This window comes from Antedon mediterranea, chromosome 3, assembly GCF_964355755.1.
Source record: "Antedon mediterranea chromosome 3, ecAntMedi1.1, whole genome shotgun sequence".
NCBI classification, from domain to species: domain Eukaryota; kingdom Metazoa; phylum Echinodermata; class Crinoidea; order Comatulida; family Antedonidae; genus Antedon; species Antedon mediterranea.
The window spans coordinates 18,669,575-18,693,036 of NC_092672.1; the positions used below are offsets into that span (position 1 = coordinate 18,669,575).

Below are 23,462 nucleotides of genomic sequence, written 5' to 3' on the forward strand. Positions count from 1 at the left end.
GTGGGGAAAGAACATTTTAATATCCATTATGAATACAGTTTATATACTTTTGCCAGCCATTTTGAATTTTGGACGCTATCTTGGATTTGGAAAAAAGTAAGCGTGGCTCCAAAGATTATAGTGTTTGGATGAAAATTCCAAGTGGAAAATTCCATTGAGAAAACTGTGACAGAAAAAATCGCAGTTTTGTCCTGGTTTGGACCAGTGAAACATTTGATCTCCCATTTTTGTTTGTTTTTAGTCGCGTGGACGCGACTCTATAGTTCACTATGTCGGTCGGTTGGTCGGTCTGTCTGTCTGTCGGTCTGTCTGTCTGTCTGTCGGTCCGGTATCACTATGCGTTTTATCGCTTTCTGACCTTATCTTGATATCAGTTTAATCACAGTATATTCCTTATGGCCAGGAATCGATGTGGTTATGTTTTCACGGTGCGCAATAAACAATTACGCGGTCTACGCACGATTTAACGAAATCACGTTTGTAATCATATCTTCACAACCATGAATCACAATTAAATAAAATTTGGTACTCATAAATTTCATGTTCAGGGCATAAATCATCATATGGCAATACAATTACGTGCGTAGCGCATGTAACGCATGCGTACGCGCGCTTAAAATTTTCACAAATTTATTTTCGATGAAACAAGAGTACGTTTCAGGAAATTTTAAGCGTTTACAAAATTGTGCGCATATTTTTGCGCGCGCACTGCGCGTTAAATGTTATTGCACACTCTTTTTGCCCGATTTCTGTTTTCTTGACTTACTTTTCAACTCGAAATTACGTTATACGAGCACGTCAAAAGTGACAGGCTACGCACGTGTAAATTAAAAAAATATAAATGTTTTTAAACATTTCAACATTTTTAAACATGTTCAGTAATTTCGGTCAGTATAGTTCACTATGTCGGTCAGTATAGTTCACTATGTCGGTCGGTCTGTCTGTCGGTCTGTCTGTCGGTCCGGTATCACTATGCATTGTAACACGCGACTTAATGGCTGTTGGCCTTGTTCTATTTAAATTCCTGTAGCCTAATTCCGTACCAAATTGCGTTTCAGTTTTGATATTGTAAATTTAACATTACTACATTATAGGCAAAATATTGGTAAAAATGTGTATTAAAAAAATATGCCATTAAGTTCCATTTTTATTAAAAATACAATTCTTGAAAAATTGTAATTTTTGAAAAAAAATAAAAGGTTACCATTTTCACCCAAAAACTTTACAATTTTTACATGTAAACATATCTTTTTATATGATTGTTCAATTTGATGCCTCGCAATTTTTAAATTGTTATCTCTTTGTATTTTTATTGTTTGCTTATAATTATGTTCAAGTGCAGTATATGGAGAGCCATCTCGATAGTGCTTTGCACTCATGGCAATCCTCAGGATGCTGCACCGCTGTCTTGTTGTCATGTTTTTTGTGTGCCTGAAAATTGAATAAAATAAATAAAATAAATAAATCTTGTTTGGTATCATTAGATATATAATTAGAATTGCTATATATGATACTTTATTTGATAAAATATGTTACATCAGTCATAAGTTATATATAAATACCAAATTTGACCTCGAATTTTGAGTGTTTCTATTTAAATGCGGATAATTCCGTACCAAATTACGTTTCAGTTTTTATATTGTAAATTTTACATAACTTATTGAAACATTTAAATTTTGGAGTATAACAAAAATATAAGTAGAAATAAAAAAAATTACAATTTTCACCTAAAAACTATACCAAGTTTGTATGTAAACATATCAAGTTTGCTATCATTAAATAGATAATTGAAATAGCTATTATACGATACTTTATTGATAAAATATTCTATAGGCCTACCAGTCACATGTATCTAAAAATTTGAAATATTTGACCTCTAATGACCCCTAAATTATATGTTCCACTAACCATATTTTAGTAGATTTTGAAAAGAAAGTGTCCTTATAGGTACTGAATCAGATAAAAAAAGGTTTTAAAACGATTGCAATTTGTTTTGGGTTACCCAATTCTCCCCCCCTCCCCCTAGATTTCCTGGACTAAATGTCCTTACTCGTCAAAAATGTTAATGCATGTATTCGTACAATGGCTACACGGATATCGTATAGAGGCGAGCCACGACGGTTGTCACGAGTAGTGTTCGTTCATAACCGTCTATGTTACAGTGTCTCTATCAATAGAAGTCATACGTTCGATTCTCCATGGTTCGATGTTGTCTCTGTTTCCTGCTCTGTCAGTCTGGTGACCTGTTCTTCTCCAATCATATCTCCATGATATCTGTCCGCAGTATCTACGGTGGTTAGTAGACGTCGTCTAAACAAAAGCGTTTTGTTGTGTTGATCTGGCTTTACCATTCCACCAAAAAAAAAGTAACCGATGCCTGATCCAATAATCACAGTAGAAATTATGTGGATATTCATTGTCATAACAGACAGCATAATGAAATAAGCAACCACCATCTGCCCCATATGTACACAAGACACGAACATACGATATTGAAATCTGAAGGAAATAAAATAATTTGGCTAATTTATTATTAAAATACAGATAAATATATAACATAAGAATAAATAATAATAAAACATTTTTTTTTCACAAATTAAAAAAAACCCAAAATAATAATCATGCACATTGTATCTAAACTTACTATACATCGAAATTACAGTGACGTTTGACAAAAAGTAGGGCATCATTTTGTCTCTTTTTTTATCCAAATCTTAAATTATATGTATTACAAACAATACCAACAATGGTTAAAATATTTATTTAAATATTCTAGACATCGGTCTCATTTATTTTCTCTATTAAAGCTTTCAGGCGAGAACCATGGACACTTTTCATTAAAAACACAATCCTGCCAGGATTCGAACCTGGAATCCCGTGATTCGTTGTCAGATACCTTATCCATTGGGATTACATTTACTTCCGATGTGATAATGGTTATTGTGGCCGTGTGCTATAACCAGACATAGATCTCACGTTATACAATTTCAAATATCTTCGTCAATATATTTACAATGCTTCTGTTTGCACTTAAACAAGAACTATTAATGTTCACAAATCTCCAATTTCACAACTGTTAATAGTCAATAAATAAAATAAAAAAACATCACGGTATATTATAATTTATATTATATACATGATTAGGCATAAACGTTGAATTAAAATGTGTAAGAGAGCGTCATATTTCAATCTTGATACACACCTTATTTCAGCGGCCAAGATTGTCTTGGTTTTAAAAATTTAATTTTGTGGATAGTGGGTTGTATCATCATGGAATTGTAGTTACAACTTCCTGATATTATTATTCATAGAAGAAAATACATGACATTGTAATTGGCTACACGATCGCGATTGTTATTTGCAGAAAAGGGAGTTTCTAGTTTTAATTGATTTCTATACCTACATGGTTATACAAATAAAATATATTTCAATATCAACTGGTTCACAATATAAAAACCATACCTAAAGTCATTTAATGTACAAAATGATTACAATAAAAGAATAATAAAACTGCCTCAGCATCTATACAACTGATCGTTCCTATAAATTGTATTAATGCCGATGCAGGTCATAACAGAAAAGAAGACTTCATATTAATATCTAGCCTATATTATTACCTCTGTGACCATTTTAATGCCACTAAAACTTTCTTAGCTTCAGAGGTAGGCACGTTCAACACGTCCCATCTGTTAGTTGATAGCTGTATGGAAAGTGTTCGTTTGAGCCCTTCTGGTATTGCAACCTGCTCATAAAATCCATTCCTCAGAGTACTGGTCAGGTGATTCATGTTTTTCTTTGCCATATAACATAGTGTTCGGACAGATGTATGTTTAGTAATACGTGTTATAGACTCGAAGAATATTGTAAATATTAGAAGGCCGAGTAATGACAATATTAGATCTGCAAAATATGTAAACCAAGTTTATAATCATTAACACAGGCCTTTTTATACAAAATATACGAAATGCACTTATACAAAATAATTTGTATATATTTGATCTTAGAGATATCTTTATAGTCAATTAGGTTATTTGTGTAAATACTTTATTTGTCACTCTCATAAAATAATATATAAAAAAACATTATTAACAAATATGACAGAAAAGAGGATATTTTAGTAAAGTAATAAGTAAAGGTAGATTGTTCGAAAGTTTTTTGCGCCTCTAAAGTAAATGGTACAACTAAATAAAAAATTGTTTTCAAGCTTTGTATTTTTCATATGAAATAAAAAAAAAAAAACAAATTAGATACAAATTTTAGAACGTGAATGTATTAACATTAACAACTTAAAGATATCTAAAATACGAAGTTGTTTAAATAATAGTACAAAATGAGCTTTATATTAATAGAAAATCACACAACGAACATACATTTTTGGAATAAGAAGTAATTGATTTAAGTAAGTTTGTTTTGGACTCTATTTTCAGTCGTGTGCGTGCAACGCGACTCTACAAAAATGTCCGTCGGTTGGTCGGTAAACATTAACTTGAGCACGCGACTGCAGATGTATATTATTATGGCCTTGTTAAAGTAATCGGTCAACAAAAGCAGCGGGTTGCCGCGTATACCATAGTGTTTGAGTTTATAAATTAAAATATCATGGTTGATCATGTCGAATGCTTTACTGAAATAAATAAAACGAGACCTGATCAATGTCAGAAAGTAATGTATGAGTTAAATTAATAAGCGATAATATTGTATTGTATTGTATTGTATTGTATTGTTCTTGTACTCGATCCGCACTGGTGATGTTCATAAAGTAATTTCAATTTAATAAAAATCTTGGTACAAAAATTCATTTCGATAACTTTACTAATCACTGAAATTGGGCAGTAATTACCGAGGACATCTTTAATAATTGGTAGTAACTTTAAGTAAACTTTATTTATTGATTCCGACAAAAGAAATCACTTAGTCTATGCAAATTTTAACAAGGAATTCAGATTCCATTTAATTAAAAATAATTACCGGTAGTTTGTATAATTTCTGGAGATTGAGCAATTATGAAGGATCAGATTATTTAAAAAACAAGAAGCGCCAGATAATTAAAAAGATTAATTAAAATTAAAGATATTTAGCTTTTCATGCAGCTAAGTTCATAATTTTAATAACGTCACGTTTTGACTCATAGCAATTATATGTTTAAAACTATTATTTTTATTCAATTGATTGGCTAAATGTATAAGTTATTATGACCAATGAGATTTCATGTAGATTGGCCAATATAATTACTCATTTGTTATTCCAGTTGCGATGTGCGTGTGTGATAAGGAAATTTAAAATACGCGAAGCGCATTCCATTCTTAATCACGCGCTCATCATTTTAAAAGTAAAGCAACATTATGATCACGCTAACGTATTTTTCAACAACCGGCAAGATCAGTTGATATAAAATAATATATTGATTATACATAGGCCTATAAATACATATTTCTTCTAAAGATGAAGCAAGAACCAGACAAGAATGAACCAGTAAGTATCAACACTTTCATTTTTTCTGCTAAGTAGGCCTAGGCTAGGCCTAGGCCTAGCATGAAAGCAACCTGTCTGTAGACACAGGTTTCTCTTACCCATATTTGCCTAGCCTAGGCCTAGGCCTAGTCTAGGCCTAATAAAAAGCTAATTTATCTTGATGTAAATTTAATAGACATGCTATCCATTATTGCGTTTTAGTTTAGCTGCAACGACCGAGTTTCAAAGGATATGACTCGACCGAGAGTACATTTCCGTGGAACCAGTGAGAAAAGGCTATCAGGAAATCACAAAGAGGTCACAGAAAAGGTTGCTGATGAACCCAAACAGAAAAGTGAGTGTAACGCAGTTTGGAAACCAACGGATCGAGATGAAGAAAACAGTCCATGTAGATCACCAGCTGGTCCCTCTGGCGATTTGTACCTTCAGGAACAATCATTAACTAAACATGGAATTTTGCCCAATATATCAAGTGGGACCAAACGAACCATTACTTCAGATACAGCAATAACAACCAAGGTAAAACCTAGGAACTCTCTTCTAACACAACAAAGACCACCCTTTGTTGTTGGAAAACACAAACAGGATCCTGTACCATTGTCAATGAAGTTTGGTCAAAATCGAGCACACTCAGCTTTTGCTCCAAATGTCAGTAATAAGTTTCATCAAGCTTGCTTTTCCCAACCTCAAGAATCTATACTTAAATCAACTTTGATAAAATCTCGAAAAAAAAATTTGCGAATGTCTACAACAGAAAACACAAATGGAGAAAATACTGTTCAAAAACATGATCAGCATTTGAGTTGCATCGCAGAAATAAGTAAAAATAATCAATCCTTTATGTTATTCAATGATGCTTCCACACAATCATGCTTTGAAAAACGCAAATATTTTATTGAAAAGCACAAACAGATATCACGTGGTATTTTGTTAGACCCATTGGTTGAAAACATTATCATTAAAGCTGAAAACGACGAAATGGTACAAGGTGATTTGAAAAAAGAGAAAAAGAATCCTTGCACCGAATTAAAAGATACAGAGAGAAAGACTGATTCAAGCTACATCAAACAAGTTGAAATGGATAGCAATAATTCCCGTAATGATAAAGTGATATGTCAGTATAAAATAAAGACAAAAACAAGTAAACATATTTCAAGTGAAGAGAATAAGATGGAAATAAAAGATGAGGTAATAGAAAATACAGATTTGTTGCCGCAAAATGATTTCAATATAAATAATCAACCTTTACAACATAGTGATCTAATTTTGGAAAAATTAACGTTTAATGTAGATTATTGTAATGACAAAGAACGCTTCCTGACAACAGATGATCAGATAGAGGGTGAGAAAGAATCTAACACGACGATGGAAGTAGATAAAGAACACGAACTACCGATTGAAGTTGTCAATAATTGTGAAATATCTGATAAGCAACCCGATGTCTTACCTAATTGCGAAATTGATATCCAACATGAAAATAGAAAAATTGAAGTTAGTGAAGAAATTGAAACCACTGATCAGTGTGCCGAAATGGAGGAAACAGAACCTGCAGCAACTGTCTTGGCTATAAACTACTCTGCTAATGATACTCCAAAATGTAATGATGCCCTCACCACTTTTTCTGCTAATCAAGAATTGAACATTGATGATAAAGAAGATAAAGTAGAAACCACAACCGGCAGTAGTGCTGAACAAATATGTGACATTGAAAATGATGAATCTGTGGATGTTATTCAAAGATTTGCAATTAGTCACAACCCAATCGGCCGTGTAAAGGGTAATACGGCATTTGATCATGCGTTTGACAAGCTGTTGACTCTTGAATATTACGGAAATCTTTTGGCAAGGTTGTCGAAACATTCTCAAATTCGACTCATTGAAGCTTTGAATCTAGTAAGCCGGAATGACCGAGTGTACAATGCTGCGCTAAAGAGCGAAGCGTCAGTGGAACTAGACAAAGCACTTGACGTGTTCTTAGGTCAATTTGCAAACTCACTCATGTCATATTATAATGTAGCTGCATCTGAAGCTAATGCTTCTACCTTTTATAAGTGGTTCAGTCAAGCTGAGAATGAAATGGCAGCTGATCTTACTGAAGCAGGAGACGCCAACGACAACTTTTAGCGTGTGTTTTGTTTTTAAATCCACCGAAAACGTAGCATATTTTCATAGTTTCCTGAAATAAATTTCTGTTTCAAATGTAATTGTTTTTTTCTAACTTATTAAACAAATGCGATAAATAAAGATTAAATATGTTTGATGATTTACTGTATTTTAATCTTTAAAGTATTACAGACAATTCATTTTAATTACTTGTTTATTGTTACGTGATAAATATATTTTCAATGAAATCAAACGACAACTCGACTTAGCCCGTACTAATAATATAAAGTTAGATGTGTTTGTTGTGTAAACTGTTAAACACATGCTTGACTATTGTAAACGACAAAGGAAGACATTGATATATGACGTATGCTGCAGTTTTTTTGTGGAAAATAGGTCAAAAAATCAAAATCTTTATGCTCTCTCTACGGGTCTAACTGTTAAAACTAGAAAATATGACTTTTCTTGCCACAGTAAGATAAGATAAGATTTATAAAGCGCACATATCCACAAAGTGCTCAAGGGCAGTAGGGGTACTATAGAGTGCATCGTACCACCCTCGACCCTACGACAGTTTCACTTCCTAAAAGATAAGCATCATCGTTGATTTGTTTTGCTAAATCGGATTTAGTTAAATAATTAAACATTCTGCTGACGGCAACATGCTCATGTAACACCACCTAACTCCTAATATTAACCAAACCTTCTAAATAATCGCTCACTAATTTAGTATGTCATGGATGCAGGTTGCTGTCAGAATACGGCACGCTGGGATTGATACGATATGATGCCGCTCGTGCATACTTACCCAGGTTAGTGACAATTGACCATCCATTAATTACAAGAGATGTTGGGAATGAAACGGAAAACGTCATGTGACCCATATCCATACTATGTGAATTTGAAGAGTTAGCAGAACCAACCATCATGTCCATACTGTCCATTTCTTTAAAGAAAAGGAAATAGATTGCCGTAGTACTGTAGTAGGCTCCAATATATTTCGTCGCGTGGTTTATAAAACCTGGTAGGTATCAAATTATGTGTTCTAGAGGGTCTACGTGTCGGAACCTACAAAATTCAATGATAATACTACTTCGGCAGGCAGAGCAGCCATCGTTAGTTAATTACTGTTACGCCTACTTACCTTTCTTGTTCCAATTGTGCTTCCGTCCGTTGGTCTTGCGATGATCTGAGTGTCTAAATGTCTAAATGAGAGGTTCAGTGAATGTGAATTTAAAATAAGAGTTTACTATTGTTATTGTTCAATTGTTATGAACCGATGAGGCGATTGTATTTTACACCTTTACAATTCGACACAATACAATTGTATCTAACAATAGGTCATCGTAACTGAGATTCTAACATGTACACAGTGGAACAGGACCTAATGGAAGATTCAATCATATTATATTTCTGAGGCAGACCTTTATAATTACTATAACTTTATAATAGAAGAGATGCTTAAGCAGGGCTAGTAGTTAGTTAATAATTATAATGTATATCTGATATTTATCGATGATAGCATCGGAATATAAAACAAAGAAGTTAGACTCTCGTATAATTGCTATTTTGTCCATAGTTAGCGACGGTGAAATAGGCATAAAATGGTGATGGGATTTTTAATTATAGGTTTTAAAGGGTGCACTTTATTTTTCACCAAAACGACTTTTTAAGATTTTACAATAAAAGATCATTTGGAGGCATGTCTATTATGAAAACAAAACACCAAGACAGAAACAGTTTTAATTAATTTTGTGGAAAAAAATGATTTCGGTCATAAAAAAATACAAAATAAAACACATAAATCAGATCGATCGGTTGACAGTTTTTTGTTCACATGCTACTAGCAGTATTTTTTTTTTTTTTTTTTTTTTTTTTTTTTTTTATTATTTTTATGGGTACAATCAATGATATATAGCCGAAGGCTGGATGGCAAACTACAATGTTATCGCAGTTTAAAAAGTGATTTTCCATGGAGAGGGAACCAATAAGATGGTGGCTGAAATCGCATTACTATACGCAGTGTTGCGCCTATCTACGTGAGATAACGATACGCAACACGTACGTATAATAGTCAAAATGGCCGCCACTTTTATATAAAATGTGCATAAAATCAGATCTAAATAAGGTAGATACACAATCTTGGTGTCTAAGCACATGTACTTCAGACACGGAATCCATTAGGCCTTGTTGACACTTCAGTTTTTGCCTCGTATTGAAATGGCGGCCATTTTTCAAAATGGCCGCCATTTTTATATAAAATGTGCATAAAATCAGATCTAAATAAGGTAGATACACAATCTTGGTGTCTAAACATGTACTTCAGACACGGAATCCATTAGGCTTTGTTGACACTTCAGATTTTGCCTCGTATTGAAATGGCGGCCATTTTGAAAAATGGCCGCTAATTTTATAAAAATGTGCATACAATCGGATCTAAATAAGGTATATGCACGATCTTGGTGTCTAAACACATGTACTTCAGACACGGAATCCATTAGGCCCTGTTGAAACTTCCTTTTCCCCTTTATAATGAAATGGAGGCCATTTTTTAAAATGGCGACCAATTTTATATAAATGTACTTAAAATCGGATCTAAATAAGGTAGGCCTAGATACACAATCTTGGATTCAAAATGGCGACCTATTTATATAAAATATGCTTAAAATCTAAATATGGTAGATTCACGATCTTGGTGTCCAAATAGAAATCCATTAGATTTATAATAAATATGACTAGGTTAAAAGATAATTGTATTTAGGCCTAACTGGCTGCTAATTTTTGTAATGGCTGCCTAATTTTTCTAAAAAGTGCTTAAAAGCGGAACTAATTAGGCTAGATCTTGGTCTAAACTCATGTTTTTTCAGGCAAGGAATCCATTAAATCTATAATAAATAAATTTAAATAGTTTGATTAATTTTTTAAGTTAAATTTTATTTAGGATTAAATGCACAGTAGCTAACATTTTTCAAAATGGTTACCTAATTTATCTGTTCATGAAATCGAAAATCTGTAATTTGTTTTACAAATTGGTAAAGGTTTAGTTTGTATAGAGCCATGACTAGGATTTTAAAGCCTCAGCTTTTGTTGAATTCATTTGCATGTAACTTCACAGATGTTTCAGCTTGACTGTAGGCCCTCCTATTACATAAACTAATATTATTTACCTCCGCTAAGGAGATATATGTAGTCTATGGCGTACCCAAATTATAAACCCCAGCAGGATTTGAACTATGTAAAGCTAATATCTAAAGCAAAAAAATGTATCATTCAACATGCTCCCTATCAGTGGATATATTTTGCCAAGTAGGCCTAATTCACTCAGTTTCTGAGGGCTTTCATTTGTTTGTCTGTTTGTTAGCAGGATTACTCAAAAATTTATTGCAAGATCTTTACCAAAATTAGGGTTAGATAGATATGTGGTCAAGTTATACTCCATTACATTTTGGAGGCAATCCGGACCACGGTCCCAATTTTCGACCACTTTTTAGTATTATTTTCAGACCTGCTAGTAAAAGATAGGAGAGAATTTTCAAAAGCCGGCGAGAAGTCTTAAAGAAACAAGTAAACTGAAACTGCATTTTATTGAGAACTACTTGTCCAAAAAACTTATTTAGATCCGATTTTATGCACATTTTATAAATGTAACATTCCACTCCCCCTAACTTGATTTCTAAGCATCTTTTCAGATTTTTGTCCTAGACTATAAACGCGAACGCATTCTATGTGATCCTCGTATAAATATATAAAAATGCTAGATTACCAGGAAATTATTCTTTCCATTGCGATTAACAATATGTTTAATTTCACTGTGCTTTTACAAGAATATGTGTTGTAATTTATGTGGTCTTAATGTATTATATTAGATTATTATTTATTATTTTAAATAATGTTTTTGAACATATTTACATATTTACTCGAAGGCCCGCTTATTTTGAATCGGCATTTATTTATTATATACCATCTAGAACACTCTGTCAGAGTTACAGATTAAATTTATATAAATTATATTATATCTTGTTGGTTCCCCCTCCACATTGGAATCACTTTTCAGTCTGGAATACGCCCTCTAGCTTTCGGGTTATTACATCTCTCTGGGTCAATGATTTTATATAGCCGAATCTCATCATCACCGTTTTAAGCTTAGCGCCCTCATTATAATGTTTTGATAGTAAAAACATGGCTGCCTCCATGGACACTACTCAACAATTACAAATGTCAAAAGTGTATACATTAATTTCTAGGATTAAGCAGAATGTTTCCGTTAATGATATAATTGACTGTTTAAAAACTTTAAAAGCACAGTTTGTTAAGCAATCATATGGATGTACACACATTGTACAATGCAATGGAATTCCAATTTTAATTGCATTGCTAGAGTCCACAAAGTGCACTCGCATAATGGATCTCTGCCTTAGTGTCTTGGCTGACTGCTCATTGCAACTAGAAGAGATACGGCTTCTGGTGAGAACCTGGAGCTGCCCTGGCTTTTTACTTGAGTTAAGGGTAGACTATAGTATTTAGAGTGAGATTACCAGGGTGTCTAACTAAAGTAATTAATGATTTAAAAAATAGGGCTAGCCAGGCCTATTTAGTATAGATAGGCCTGCCAGTGCTAGGCCTATTTGTTATTATAATTTATATTCTAGGCCCTAGGCCTAGACTCCTAGTAGTAGTAGTACTATTATCTGTGTGGTAGTACTAGAGTAGTAGGCCTAAACTAGGAGAGACTAGGCCTAAGTCTAGCTAGAAAGGTGGGTGTCACAAAACCTAAGATCACGAAACCTCGTTGCTGTTCTATTGTTAGTCGACTGAAGCTATTGTTAATGTTAGTTGAACATAACCTTTTACACCAAACTCGTATACACATGATTGTAGTGAAATTAGCCTAAATCACACAGCGTAAGACACACACTTATGGTGAAAATTGGGTCAATGTCAGGAGGCCAATTTTGATTTAGCCAAAGTATCGCGCAATGCGCGAAGACTAGTTTGTTTGTTTGTTAGGATTACTCAAAAAGTAATTACAAGATCTTTACCAAAATGAATATAAAGATAGATATGTGGTCAAGGACCATTCCATTGGTCCCAATTCTGGACCACTTTTTAGTATAATTTTCAGACATGCTAGTGTTAAAAGATAGGACAGAAGTTTTCAAAAGCTGGCGAGCAGTCTTAATAAAGTAATAAGTAAACTGAAATTACATTTTCTCGAGAACTACTTGTCCAAATAACTTCATTTTTGTACAAGAGGCAAGAGTTATAATTTGTAATTTTAAAACATAATTTGATTTGATGTGCACCTTTTTTGATGTGAGTTGTTTAAAAAACCTATTTCTTTTCAAATTCACTCGTTTGATTTTCGCGTTTGCTGTTCTATTGTTAGTCAACTGAAGCTGTTGTTAATTGAAAGGCTTGTTACATAACCATTACACCAAACTTGCATACACATCTTGTAGTGAAATTAGCCTAAATCACAAACAGCATTAAGACACACACAAATATATATCTATATTTTTTTTCCCGGAGAAATCTTATGTAGGAGAATTTTACAGTAGGCAGAGGTATGCACTCTCGGAGTGGCTTTCTAGTTAAATTAATTATTGGTTATCCGCACTTGATGGATAACCCCTTGTTATTGTCAGGATCTTTTTTTTTTCTATCTTATTCTTCTTTGCCCGAATTTTTTGTCATGTGTATCTCTAATTCTTATGAACATAACATCGTTTAACTTTGTCAGAAGATTGACCTCTAACTGTAGAAGTACAGGAAACTTTAACATCATGCACACTTAATAGAGCGCATATCCACTTATCCGTATTCCATTTTTCCCCATTTTTTGATATTGTCTAGGTCAATCAATTATCTTTTACATGATTTTCCATTTTATAAATTGTGATGACGTCATCATGTTCAAAAGCGTGAATAACTTGGGTCACTTATTTTCATCATTCCATTAAATTTAAATATGTTATAGCTAATCAGAATGAAAAATGATACTCGTGATTAAAACATTTTCTGGAAGCTGTTGAATTTTAGATACGCTAGGTGGTATTTTCAGTAAGATCAAATATCTTTTGATTCGCATAATACATGATGAATGTAAAGGTGGGGAATAACCTATGATGTGTAGCCTAACTGGGCTGAATTGCGCACAGTACATATACTGATCGATCTGCGCATGCTCGTGCAAGCTCCCTATAAGAATACTAATAAGATGGAAGTGAGCTTTTATCATCTGGATGATGAGACACCAAAATGTCCATATTTCTTAACAGATCTAAAGACTCATTTAGTGTGGGTGGATTTTGAAAGTGAGGAAATCTTTCATTCTTGGCAGCTTTTTTTTTAGTAAACCCCATGCACAGTGACCTAAGGATTCAAGTTCTTTTTCGCTGACCCCTAAGAAGCAACTTCAGAGACAACAAACATCCATACCAGTAAGACAGTCAAAGGCAATTATATGATCACTAATTTTATAAAGGGTGTTTCACCATTTACAGTAACTATTAGGCAATGCAGAGTGGATATTCCCTCCTGGTTGTTAAACTGACGTTTATCAATATGAAATTAGCTTCGAACAAATTGAGAAATCTTGGCTAATAATTAAATTTGTCTAAGAGGATTTGGAAGGGCAGATCTAATCTAAAGAAGCATATATGATAATGGTAATTGGAATACTTAGGTCATATAAGGACATTCTTTTAATACAATATTATATACTGTATATCGATAAGTGGATCTGGCCTTTGATCTCATTTTGAAATTGAATTGTTCAGTAACTGGGGGTCATAAGCTTGATATAGTTATGTAAATATGTACAATAACTTCTGTGTAAAATGTATCAAAATTTAATTATCGGTTGGTAAATTCAGTATTTTAAATACAGTATAAAAAAATAAATCATAAGTGGATAGTAAAATATACAAATTTAGATTTCATGTATGCTGGGTGAAAACAAATAATAGGCCTAATAACTCTCTACCATCTCACTACTACATGTTAATTGCAGATCAATTTGCATGTTTTTTTTGTTAGAGAAATGTTTTTTTTGCATGTCAACATTTGCTTTTGGTAATTTAAATTTGTTACAGTAGTTCTGTCAGGTTAAACAAATTAGTCTGTTCACACCAATGGAGTTGTATTGTATTGGTGTTTTAGCATAAAACACTAAAACACAATCTGTTTCTGTACATTTAGTGTCTTATATTATAACATTGCCTTGTATTAGTTGTAAACAGTCTTTGATGCTGATGTAATACCCCTTTTACACCGCCAGTAAAAATGTGGAGTTGATCCGGAATTGTATAACCCGCGTCGTACCCGGGACGCAAAAATGCGGAAATGTAGGCCGGTGTAAACGACATAAAAAGTTAAAAGTCAACCCGGGACGCACCCAGGATGAACCTGTGTTTGCGGTGTAAAACGCTCAGCGTATCTTTACCCGTTTGTTTACTATCCTCGCTCACTATAGTATTTAATTTACATAAAATTAGGATTAGATTTTGTTCGCTTATTTAATAAATAAAACTTATGGTTATTTGTTATTTATTTTTATTTCAAGATATGATTCTTCCCGAGTAGACTTAATTTTTGTGTGTATTGCAATAAAACAAAATTGTGAGAGGTATAATGTATGGGCGGCCATTAGGGCCAAAATAGACAAACGTTGCCGTACGAACAATTCCGCTCCCGTAAGCCAAACAAATGGCGTTAAAGACATTATCTGCTCGAGTAAGCCAAACAAATGGCATTAGAGACATTATCCGCTTCCGTAAGTTAAACAAATGGTGACTATGTTTATCGAGTGACAAACAAATATTGCCGTACGGACACACGCACACATTGCTGTATGAACAAATTGCCATATGGTTAAATTTCCGAAAGGACAAAAATTGGCGTCAGGACAAAAATTGGCGTAAGGACAAATTGCCGTAAGGACAAATTTGCGTACAGTCTAACTAAATTTAAATGTTGAGGGCAGCATATTGTGACTGAAACCACTCTGCTCTCTGCTGCTGGGGCTGGGTGGTGGGGAGGATAACATAACATAACCCATCTAAATATATTGCACTTGATTTAGATGAATTTCCTTATTTTCGAGAGAAGCAAGGCGCTGAATTCTGTTTCCAAAGTTCGTTACAATTCTCGCTTCCATGATTATGTTTTTATCCCCTCCCCCCCCAACCCGGCCCCAGAGCAGAGTGGTTTCAGTCACGTGGTTTTAAAATACTATGATGCCCTCAACGTTTAAATTTAGTTAGACTGTATGCCAATTTGTCCTTACACCAATTTTTGTCCTTACTCCAATTTGTCCTTACGCCAATTTTTGTCCTTACGCCAATTTTTGTCCTTTCTGCAATTTGTTCATACGGCAATGTGTGTGTGTGTCCGTACGGCAGTATTTTTTTGTCACTCGATAAATATTATGTCTTTAACGCCATTTGTTTGGCTTACGGAAGTGGAATTGTTCGTACGGCAACGTTTGTCTATTTTGACCCTAATGGTCGCCCATAATAATGAGCAGACAGTTACTATGGTTTCTCTTAATGCGTGAGAGGGCGATATTTCGATTGATCTAGAACATTTACACGGGTTGGTATTTTGTAAATACACGCAACCTGTGGCATTCCCGTGTTATGAATCAGGTGTGAAAAGGAAATTTATCCGGACACGACACGGGTTTGTTATAATGTCGGCGGTGTAAAAGGGGTATAATTCAGCGTATCTAATCGGAATGTTTTGTATGATTACAAAAAGCGTGTCATTTCTCTTTTCTACTCCCTTCCACAAACCATTTAACTTTTTCATTAAAAATTTAAACTTGAACAATGGAACTCTATATTAAATTGGTACTGTTATCTTTTTTATTCAATGTTTGATGTTGTCTTTATCTTCTTGTTCTGTACATTTTTATATTATTATAAATATTTATAATAAAAATGAGCAATGAATTTCCGGAAGGATAAATAAATATAACTTGAATTTGAATTGTAACCAAAAGCACTGCCCTGAGTCTGAACACATTTGTTTTTTCTCTGCAGTATATAAATTGACCTTGTTGTACACTAAAATAACTCAATTGGTGTGACATAGTGTGTCATTTCTATAAAATCTGTGATGAAACAGTAGAACGACATACATAAATTATACATGAATTATTTGTCCCTGTCAAACAATGGGAAGCTGTACCACCAACTGGAATAGTTACTTCATAGAAAAAAGACCCAATACATTAATGATACAATTTGAACAATTGACTGTTGACTATAAACACTAATGTTTTATTTGGTGTTATTGTTGTCTTATAAATTATCAATTCTTGTAATAACTAATATTAATTAAAATCTCAATTACAAATTGTAAGTGAGTCATAATAATACATATTATTATTTAAAAAAAAATTCTAAATATTTATCATAGTGTACGTATTATGTTATAAAATGCCAGCGTACACGCATATTGCAATCTGTTTTGTTTATACCAGCATACATTGTATTAAGGGTGTATTTAAACTTACCAGTAGTGTTGTTAAAACTAAATAATGTATGTCTTGTGATACAAATTAACCAATGAAATAGCAAGGATTATTTTCGGTGCATTATAGTAATATTAAATTCCCTTTTTTCATATTTAAAATATCTCATTTTACTGTCTAATTTGATCATTTTAAAGCACATGCAACATTAAAAATTACCCATACTAAAATGAATATTACAACGTAAATTTGAAAATGTCATGGTTGATTGCACTGTGAATGTCATGGTTGATTGCACTGTGATTGAATCAATTATAATTCAAATTGTACTGTATGCATTAGTCAAGTAAAATCATAAATTTCAGACTAGCTAATGATATTACTGTGGAAATTATTATAAGCATATAAAATGTAGCCTGAAGCATGTGTGTACACACCTTTTTGTATTTATTGTTTTCTTAGATATTGAATTTACCCTTACATATATTATTAATTTTGCAGCTGTTGTGGATTCATTTCCAATTTTACGTTGGTGGGAATATAAAACAAAACTATGTAGGCATAAAAATATCAAAATATTGATATGCTATTTAAGAATTGAATAATTGGTGTGATTATCAATTCCTAGTTAAAGATGCTTTTTACCATTTCATCAACAATGTATACAAAAGAATGGTTATTTGACAACTTATTAAATGAAAAACACAGCCTGTGTAAAAAATGTCATCCAAATATTAAGATTAATATATAATACAATTTTAATAATAAAGCATTTTTTAAAAGATGTACAGTATTAATATTAATTTTTAAAAATAGCAGTGTATTATATATATTGGTGTATACCGTAATTAAAATTTGTTAATTTAGCATTGGAAAAATCATCCATTTTTTATGACAGATCTTGTGTTTGACAGAATTCTAATTAAAGATCACTAATTGTGGCACACTGTAATAACTATAGCAGATGGCTGTGTTATTGATCTATGCATTGTAATAATAGCATTCCCGGTCATTCTGCATAAACCACTATGTTATTGATCTATGCATTGTAATAATAGCATTCCCACTCATTCTGCATAAACCACTATGTTATTGATCTATGCATTGTAATAATAGCATTCCCAGTCATTCTGCATAAACCACTATGTTATTGATCTATGCATTGTAATAATAGCATTCCCAGTCACTCTGCATAAACCATATAGTCTAGTAGGAAGGAGGGGTTACCGTGCACCCCCATGATGTATTTTTTTAATGTACATTTTTGTAATCCTGAATATATGTAATTAACATTTTTTGATGTTCCCAAGACGAAATATTGTCCCATGGGGTTTTTTGGGGGCCATTTTGGTGGCCATCTTGGATTTATCAAAATCATAAATATAGACGGTACTTGACAAAGACTGATCATAGAGGTCTGATTTTGGTCTTAAATTGTTCCGAATATGCACATTTCTATGTACTATAATGAAAAGTTTTTGTTCAAAATGGCCGTAAATATAAATATAGGTCGAATACAAAAATAACCTAAATTATTGCGAAAATCGTTATGCAATAATGTCAAAGGTCAAAAATGATATTTCCCGTCAAATTTCAAAAATATGTTCCATTAAAGCGAATATAAATATGGATATTCTGAACAATTTAAGACAAAAATAAAATCTTTATGACCAGGGGTTACCAAGATATGACCCTTATGTAAAAACAAGGTCAAAGGTCAAAAGTGGCATTTACGGCCATTTTGAAAAAAAACTTTTCATTATAGTACATAGAAATGTGCATATTCTGAACAATTTAAGACCAAAATCAGACCTCTATGATCAGTCTTTGTCAAGTACCGTCTATATTTATGATTTTGATAAATCCAAGATGGCCACCAAAATGGCTCCCAAAAAACCCCATGGGACAATATTTCGTCTTGGGAACATCAAAAAATGTTAATTACATATATTCAGGATTACAAAAATGTACATTAAAAAAATACATCATGGGGGTGCACGGTAACCCCTCCTTCCTACCCTACTAATAACCATCTAATCAATATTTCTCAACCAAAATAACATTAGAATTCCGTTTCTAAACATAGTATTTATAATGGTTTTCATTCTCTTTTCCAATTGTTTTTTTCAGATAAAAGAAAACAATGGAATACAAATTATTGGTAAGCTTGCCAAAAATATTGTTTTACTTTTAGTGACTTGAATATAATCCTATTCATGATCATGAAGTGGAGGACAGGGGTGAGGTGTTTAGAGGGTCTCCAGGACCAGAGATTGTTTGCATTTGGAAGTGTATATCGAGTATTAATAAACAAATTATGGTATACATAGTTTATCATATGATTAATATTATAGAAATTTTGTATTTGAATTGACGTGCTTAAAGGAACTGACATAGGGAAAACATAATACAAAACAGTACAGTGCATTTTTTTTGTGGCCATTTTTTGTACATGTATTGAGTATATTTTTGTTTTGTACATGTATGTAATGATTCTATTCAAAGATATAATGTATTGTCCATTTTTTGTTGTTAAATAGGTCATTTGCAAATTTTTGTTTCCAAAATACCATTTACTTTTACAAAATAATGGATAAAAAAAGATTAAAATAATCTGATCATATAGTTTATAGTCTACCATAATTTAAGAAAAAAATAGTAGTCAACCAGAAGTCAATGGGTTTCTATTTAAATTTAAATGTTTATTCTGTGTCTTTTTTAAGTAAAATCATAATTGGCAAAATGTAATATTCAAATTTAATATTAAAATTATACAGAATTGCATATTTCATGTTTGGGGGTGAAAATATGAAAGTTGAAAATAAATTGTAATTAGATAAATTACTGTTTAATTTAAATGTTTTTATTTTTTAGTGAATATCCTGAAATCACAACATAAAAGTGTTCTGAACAGAGCAGCACGTGCCCTGGGTAATATTTCACTTAGCCATGACAACATTACCACAGTTCATAAATATGCTGCAGGCCCATTACTTATTAAGGTCCTAAAAGATAGTAATGACCCTGGCACACAAGAAAGCCTTACAAGGACCATTAGACTGATATCAAACAATTCAAAGCACAGAGATTTGATTGTGAAAGCTGAAGGCTTAAGACCAATTGTACAACATTTAAATTCAGAGGTGGTATCTGTTTGTAGCCAGTGTGTTCGTGCTATTGCTGAACTGACCAAAACCTGTTCGCCAGCTGCAGCTATTCAGGTGTTAGAAGAAGGTGGCATTACCACACTTGTACAACTCACTTCACATAATAAATCAATTGTGAAAGAACATGCTTTTACATCATTGATTAACCTAATGAGACACAGCACAGTTCGAGCAAGTGTTGGCAGTGCTAATGGCGTTTTTATTTTTTTGCAAGGTATTCAAAATCCCACAGAGAAGGTATTTTCATTACATCTTCATGCTTTATGTTTGTGTTGTCAGGAAGCAGTTAATAGAGCTAAACTGAAAGAAATAAATGGTTTGATAATGTTGATAAATATTTTGAAAGCTAATGAACATGTAATTCATCATGAACGAATAATTTTAGCATTAGAATGTTTCTACTTTGATGAGGATGTCTTGGAATTATTTGGCAACAGTGGGTTGATTCAGATTTTGGTCAATAAACTAACTTCATTAGAAATGATCTCTGATCTTAATGATACCATTGACAATGAAAGTGAGGTACATCTAGAAGAATGCTGCAGTCAAAGCACCAGTGCAAATATAAGTAGTGGTGAATCTAAAAATTCTAACAAGAGAATTCATTCTAAAGTCACTTCAATGTTTGATCTTGATGAAGATATCGATGAAAAGCATTTAAAAGAAAAAGTTCAATCATTATCAGACTCAAATACATCGGAATTTGATCAATTTATAAGAAAGCCACAGCTGTATAGTCCAATCAGTGTAGATTTAAGTCCATTCCTTAGAAATCAGGAACAACATCATCCCTCTAGCTTGTCGCCATCTAGTGATGCCTGCTACTCGCCTTGTTTTTCAATGAGTCCTCCTTCATATGAATTTTCACCTACTACATCACCCCAATTAAGCCCAGGTGCAAGTGATTGCCTTTCATCTACCTCTGCTACATTTAATTCAGAAGAATGCCATACAGATGATCACATTCTGACAAGAGAATCTTTGAGTGAAGGGTGTGCAAAAACCACCCAAGACACTCAAAGTTCAGTGGAAGTGTCATCACCGAATTCTAATTTTAAGAGGAAGTGCAGACAACAAGCGTTTTCTTTAAAGGCAAGAAAACATGAATTCAATGAACCTATCAACAATGAAAATAAGTCATACGCTCATTCAGATTTAATAAGTGAACCAACAACTTCTCAAACTGTGACAAGATTGAAAAGTAGAGAACATGGTATACTGCTACTCCTGTCAAGGTTCTCATACAAAAATGAGTTATGCAAATTTTTATTGACTGTAGACTGCTTTGATGCATTCATAAAAGTTATTGTAACATCAAAGAGTGCTAAATGTGTTGCAAAATGCAGCAGATTGATGGTACGACTTCTTCATAATGTACACTGCCTTGAAGACCTTATCATGTTAAGTATTCCAACTCTTATAAATCAGAAGCTCACAAATGAAAAGAAACGTTGGCCAGCATGTGAAATAGTGGAACATCTTTTCCAGCTTGGTCTTCAAATTGAAACGGTATTTGGAGAAAAACTAATTGAAAATATGATTACATCGACAGTAGAAACACGAAGGTTTGCCTGTTGTAAGGTCATTCCTTTCTTTTGTAGGTAGGTTTTTTTATAGATTTTATTAATAATTAATGCTCGTGAATGTAAGTATGGGCTTAACATGTTTAGTTGAATTATTTTAAATTATGCATAGTATTTAAATTGACAATGTTCTTATTATCAAAAAGAAAAATCTTCCACAAATGACGTAGTATAATAATATATACTGGTTAATTAATAAATGTTTTTAGATCTGTCTAACTTATATATTTAGATATTTTTTTATTAGAAGAGAAGGCTAGATTGTGTCGCTTGAACTTCTTAATATCATTATTTTGTTGTTGTCTCAATAGGTTACCTCAAACAAGGAAGAAATTACTACAAGATATGAATGCAATAAGTCTTTACAGGGAGTTTCTTCAAATATCTAAAGGTGATGAGATTTTCAATGAGTCTGTTCATAGTCTAAGACAGTTAGCACATACTGTTGGCATTAAAGATCCAGTAAGAATTTACAGAAAAAAAATTGAAAAGCAACAAAAGCAATCTGCAGACTACTGCTGCAAGTATGACAACAGCATTTCAGATGTAGACACTGAGTTTATCTTGGATGATAAGTCTAAAATTCCTGTCAACCGTAACATACTCAGTGAAAAGTCTGATGTATTTGCAGCAATGTTGAGTGGTGACTTTATTGAATCCCACCAGAACCTTGTTCCATTGACAGAAGTTTCCCAAGATACAATGAAATTCATCATACATAAATTGTATGGTTGCTCTCATTGCTGTGTGGTATCCTTATTTGGAAATGCAGAGTGTAGTACCCAGAACTCTTCAGAGTCAGAAGGTAGAAAATTGTCTTTTGGTGAAACAACTGCAAACACTACTCTAGTAGGTTGTGATAAGGATGTAAGCTCCAATGTGAAAGTATGCATTGAAGCTATGGTAGTGTCTGATAGATTTCTTTTACATGACATTCAGAAACAGGTATATGATATATTGGTATCAAAAGTGTTAAATGAAAGAACAGCCCCATTCCTCTATACATGCAGTAAACAGTTTGAACGTTGCAAATTGGGTAAAGCCTGCTTAGAACATATTTTATGTGGAGATGATGTAAACCCTCAGTCATTTAAAACATTTTTACAGTCCACGATTTCTGCCATAGATCACATGATCTTATTAATTTTAGAAAAATCAAGTTAAATGAAACTAAATCTCTGTTTTGTATTTCTGAATTGCATAGTTTAATAAAATATGTAATATCTAATAGATAGTTATCTCAATATGATGATGGAACACGACCAAGTCAAGACCTGTCTTAACAATATGTAGTTTTTTTGGTACCAGTACTAGTATCTGATTCCTGGTAATAAATTGCAGTTTATGCCCTTTGACATGTTATATAGTTTGATTTAAGTTTATATCATCTTTCTGCCTGCATCAGATAAGCATTAATAGAACTGATTATAACTAAATTAGATTAAAAACCATTACTCATTTGTTTATTTAATGTATTTTTTTAGTTGTAAATACATTTTTGTTTTAACATTGATTTTTAATTCTGTTTGGCAAAAGAAAATATTGTTATTATTTTAAATACATTGAATACAATTGTGCATTATTTAAGCATTTACTCTTGTTGATATTTCATAACACTGTTATGCAGATATCTGTTTTATGTAAATACACCATAGCAAC

The 23,462-nt window shown here is 32.7% G+C and overlaps 3 protein-coding genes across 3 annotated transcripts; 2 read left to right on the forward strand and 1 right to left on the reverse strand.

The window, feature by feature from the left end:
* Positions 1–1,644: 1,644 nt before the first annotated feature.
* On the reverse strand, positions 1,645–8,856 carry LOC140043673 (uncharacterized). The gene is made up of 4 exons (XM_072088177.1): positions 8,720–8,856; positions 8,384–8,521; positions 3,618–3,900; positions 1,645–2,499 (listed from the first exon to the last, which is right to left on the reverse strand). Exons 2-4 carry the CDS (start codon positions 8,517–8,519, stop codon positions 2,181–2,183), a joined length of 738 nt encoding a protein of 245 aa, XP_071944278.1. The 5' UTR covers positions 8,520–8,521; positions 8,720–8,856; the 3' UTR covers positions 1,645–2,180.
* LOC140043672 (uncharacterized) lies at positions 5,341–7,727 on the forward strand. The gene is made up of 2 exons (XM_072088176.1): positions 5,341–5,472; positions 5,674–7,727. The coding sequence occupies exons 1-2, from the start codon at positions 5,443–5,445 to the stop codon at positions 7,594–7,596; spliced, it is 1,953 nt and encodes a 650-aa protein (XP_071944277.1). The 5' UTR covers positions 5,341–5,442; the 3' UTR covers positions 7,597–7,727.
* A 2,946-nt stretch (positions 8,857–11,802) lies between the features above and the next one.
* Positions 11,803–23,208, forward strand: LOC140043674 (armadillo repeat-containing protein 5-like). The gene is made up of 4 exons (XM_072088178.1): positions 11,803–12,039; positions 19,184–19,214; positions 19,928–21,821; positions 22,115–23,208. The coding sequence occupies exons 1-4, from the start codon at positions 11,977–11,979 to the stop codon at positions 22,965–22,967; spliced, it is 2,841 nt and encodes a 946-aa protein (XP_071944279.1). The 5' UTR covers positions 11,803–11,976; the 3' UTR covers positions 22,968–23,208.
* Positions 23,209–23,462: the final 254 nt, after the last annotated feature.

Coding starts and splice junctions, on each gene's coding strand:
- LOC140043672 (XM_072088176.1), top strand. CDS start 5,443: ATGAAGCAAGAACCAGACAAGAATGAACCA. Junction 5,473..5,673: donor AACCAGACAAGAATGAACCA/GTAAGTATCAAC, acceptor ATTGCGTTTTAG/TTTAGCTGCAACGACCGAGT.
- LOC140043673 (XM_072088177.1), bottom strand. CDS start 8,519: ATGGACAGTATGGACATGATGGTTGGTTCTGCTAACTCTTCAAATTCA. Junction 3,901..8,383: donor GTCAATTGTCACTAACCTGG/GTAAGTATGCAC, acceptor CATATTTTGCAG/ATCTAATATTGTCATTACTC. Junction 2,500..3,617: donor GCATTAAAATGGTCACAGAG/GTAATAATATAG, acceptor TATTTCCTTCAG/ATTTCAATATCGTATGTTCG.
- LOC140043674 (XM_072088178.1), top strand. CDS start 11,977: ATGGATCTCTGCCTTAGTGTCTTGGCTGACTGCTCATTGCAACTAGAA. Junction 12,040..19,183: donor TAGAAGAGATACGGCTTCTG/GTGAGAACCTGG, acceptor TGTTTTTTTCAG/ATAAAAGAAAACAATGGAAT. Junction 19,215..19,927: donor CAATGGAATACAAATTATTG/GTAAGCTTGCCA, acceptor TTTATTTTTTAG/TGAATATCCTGAAATCACAA.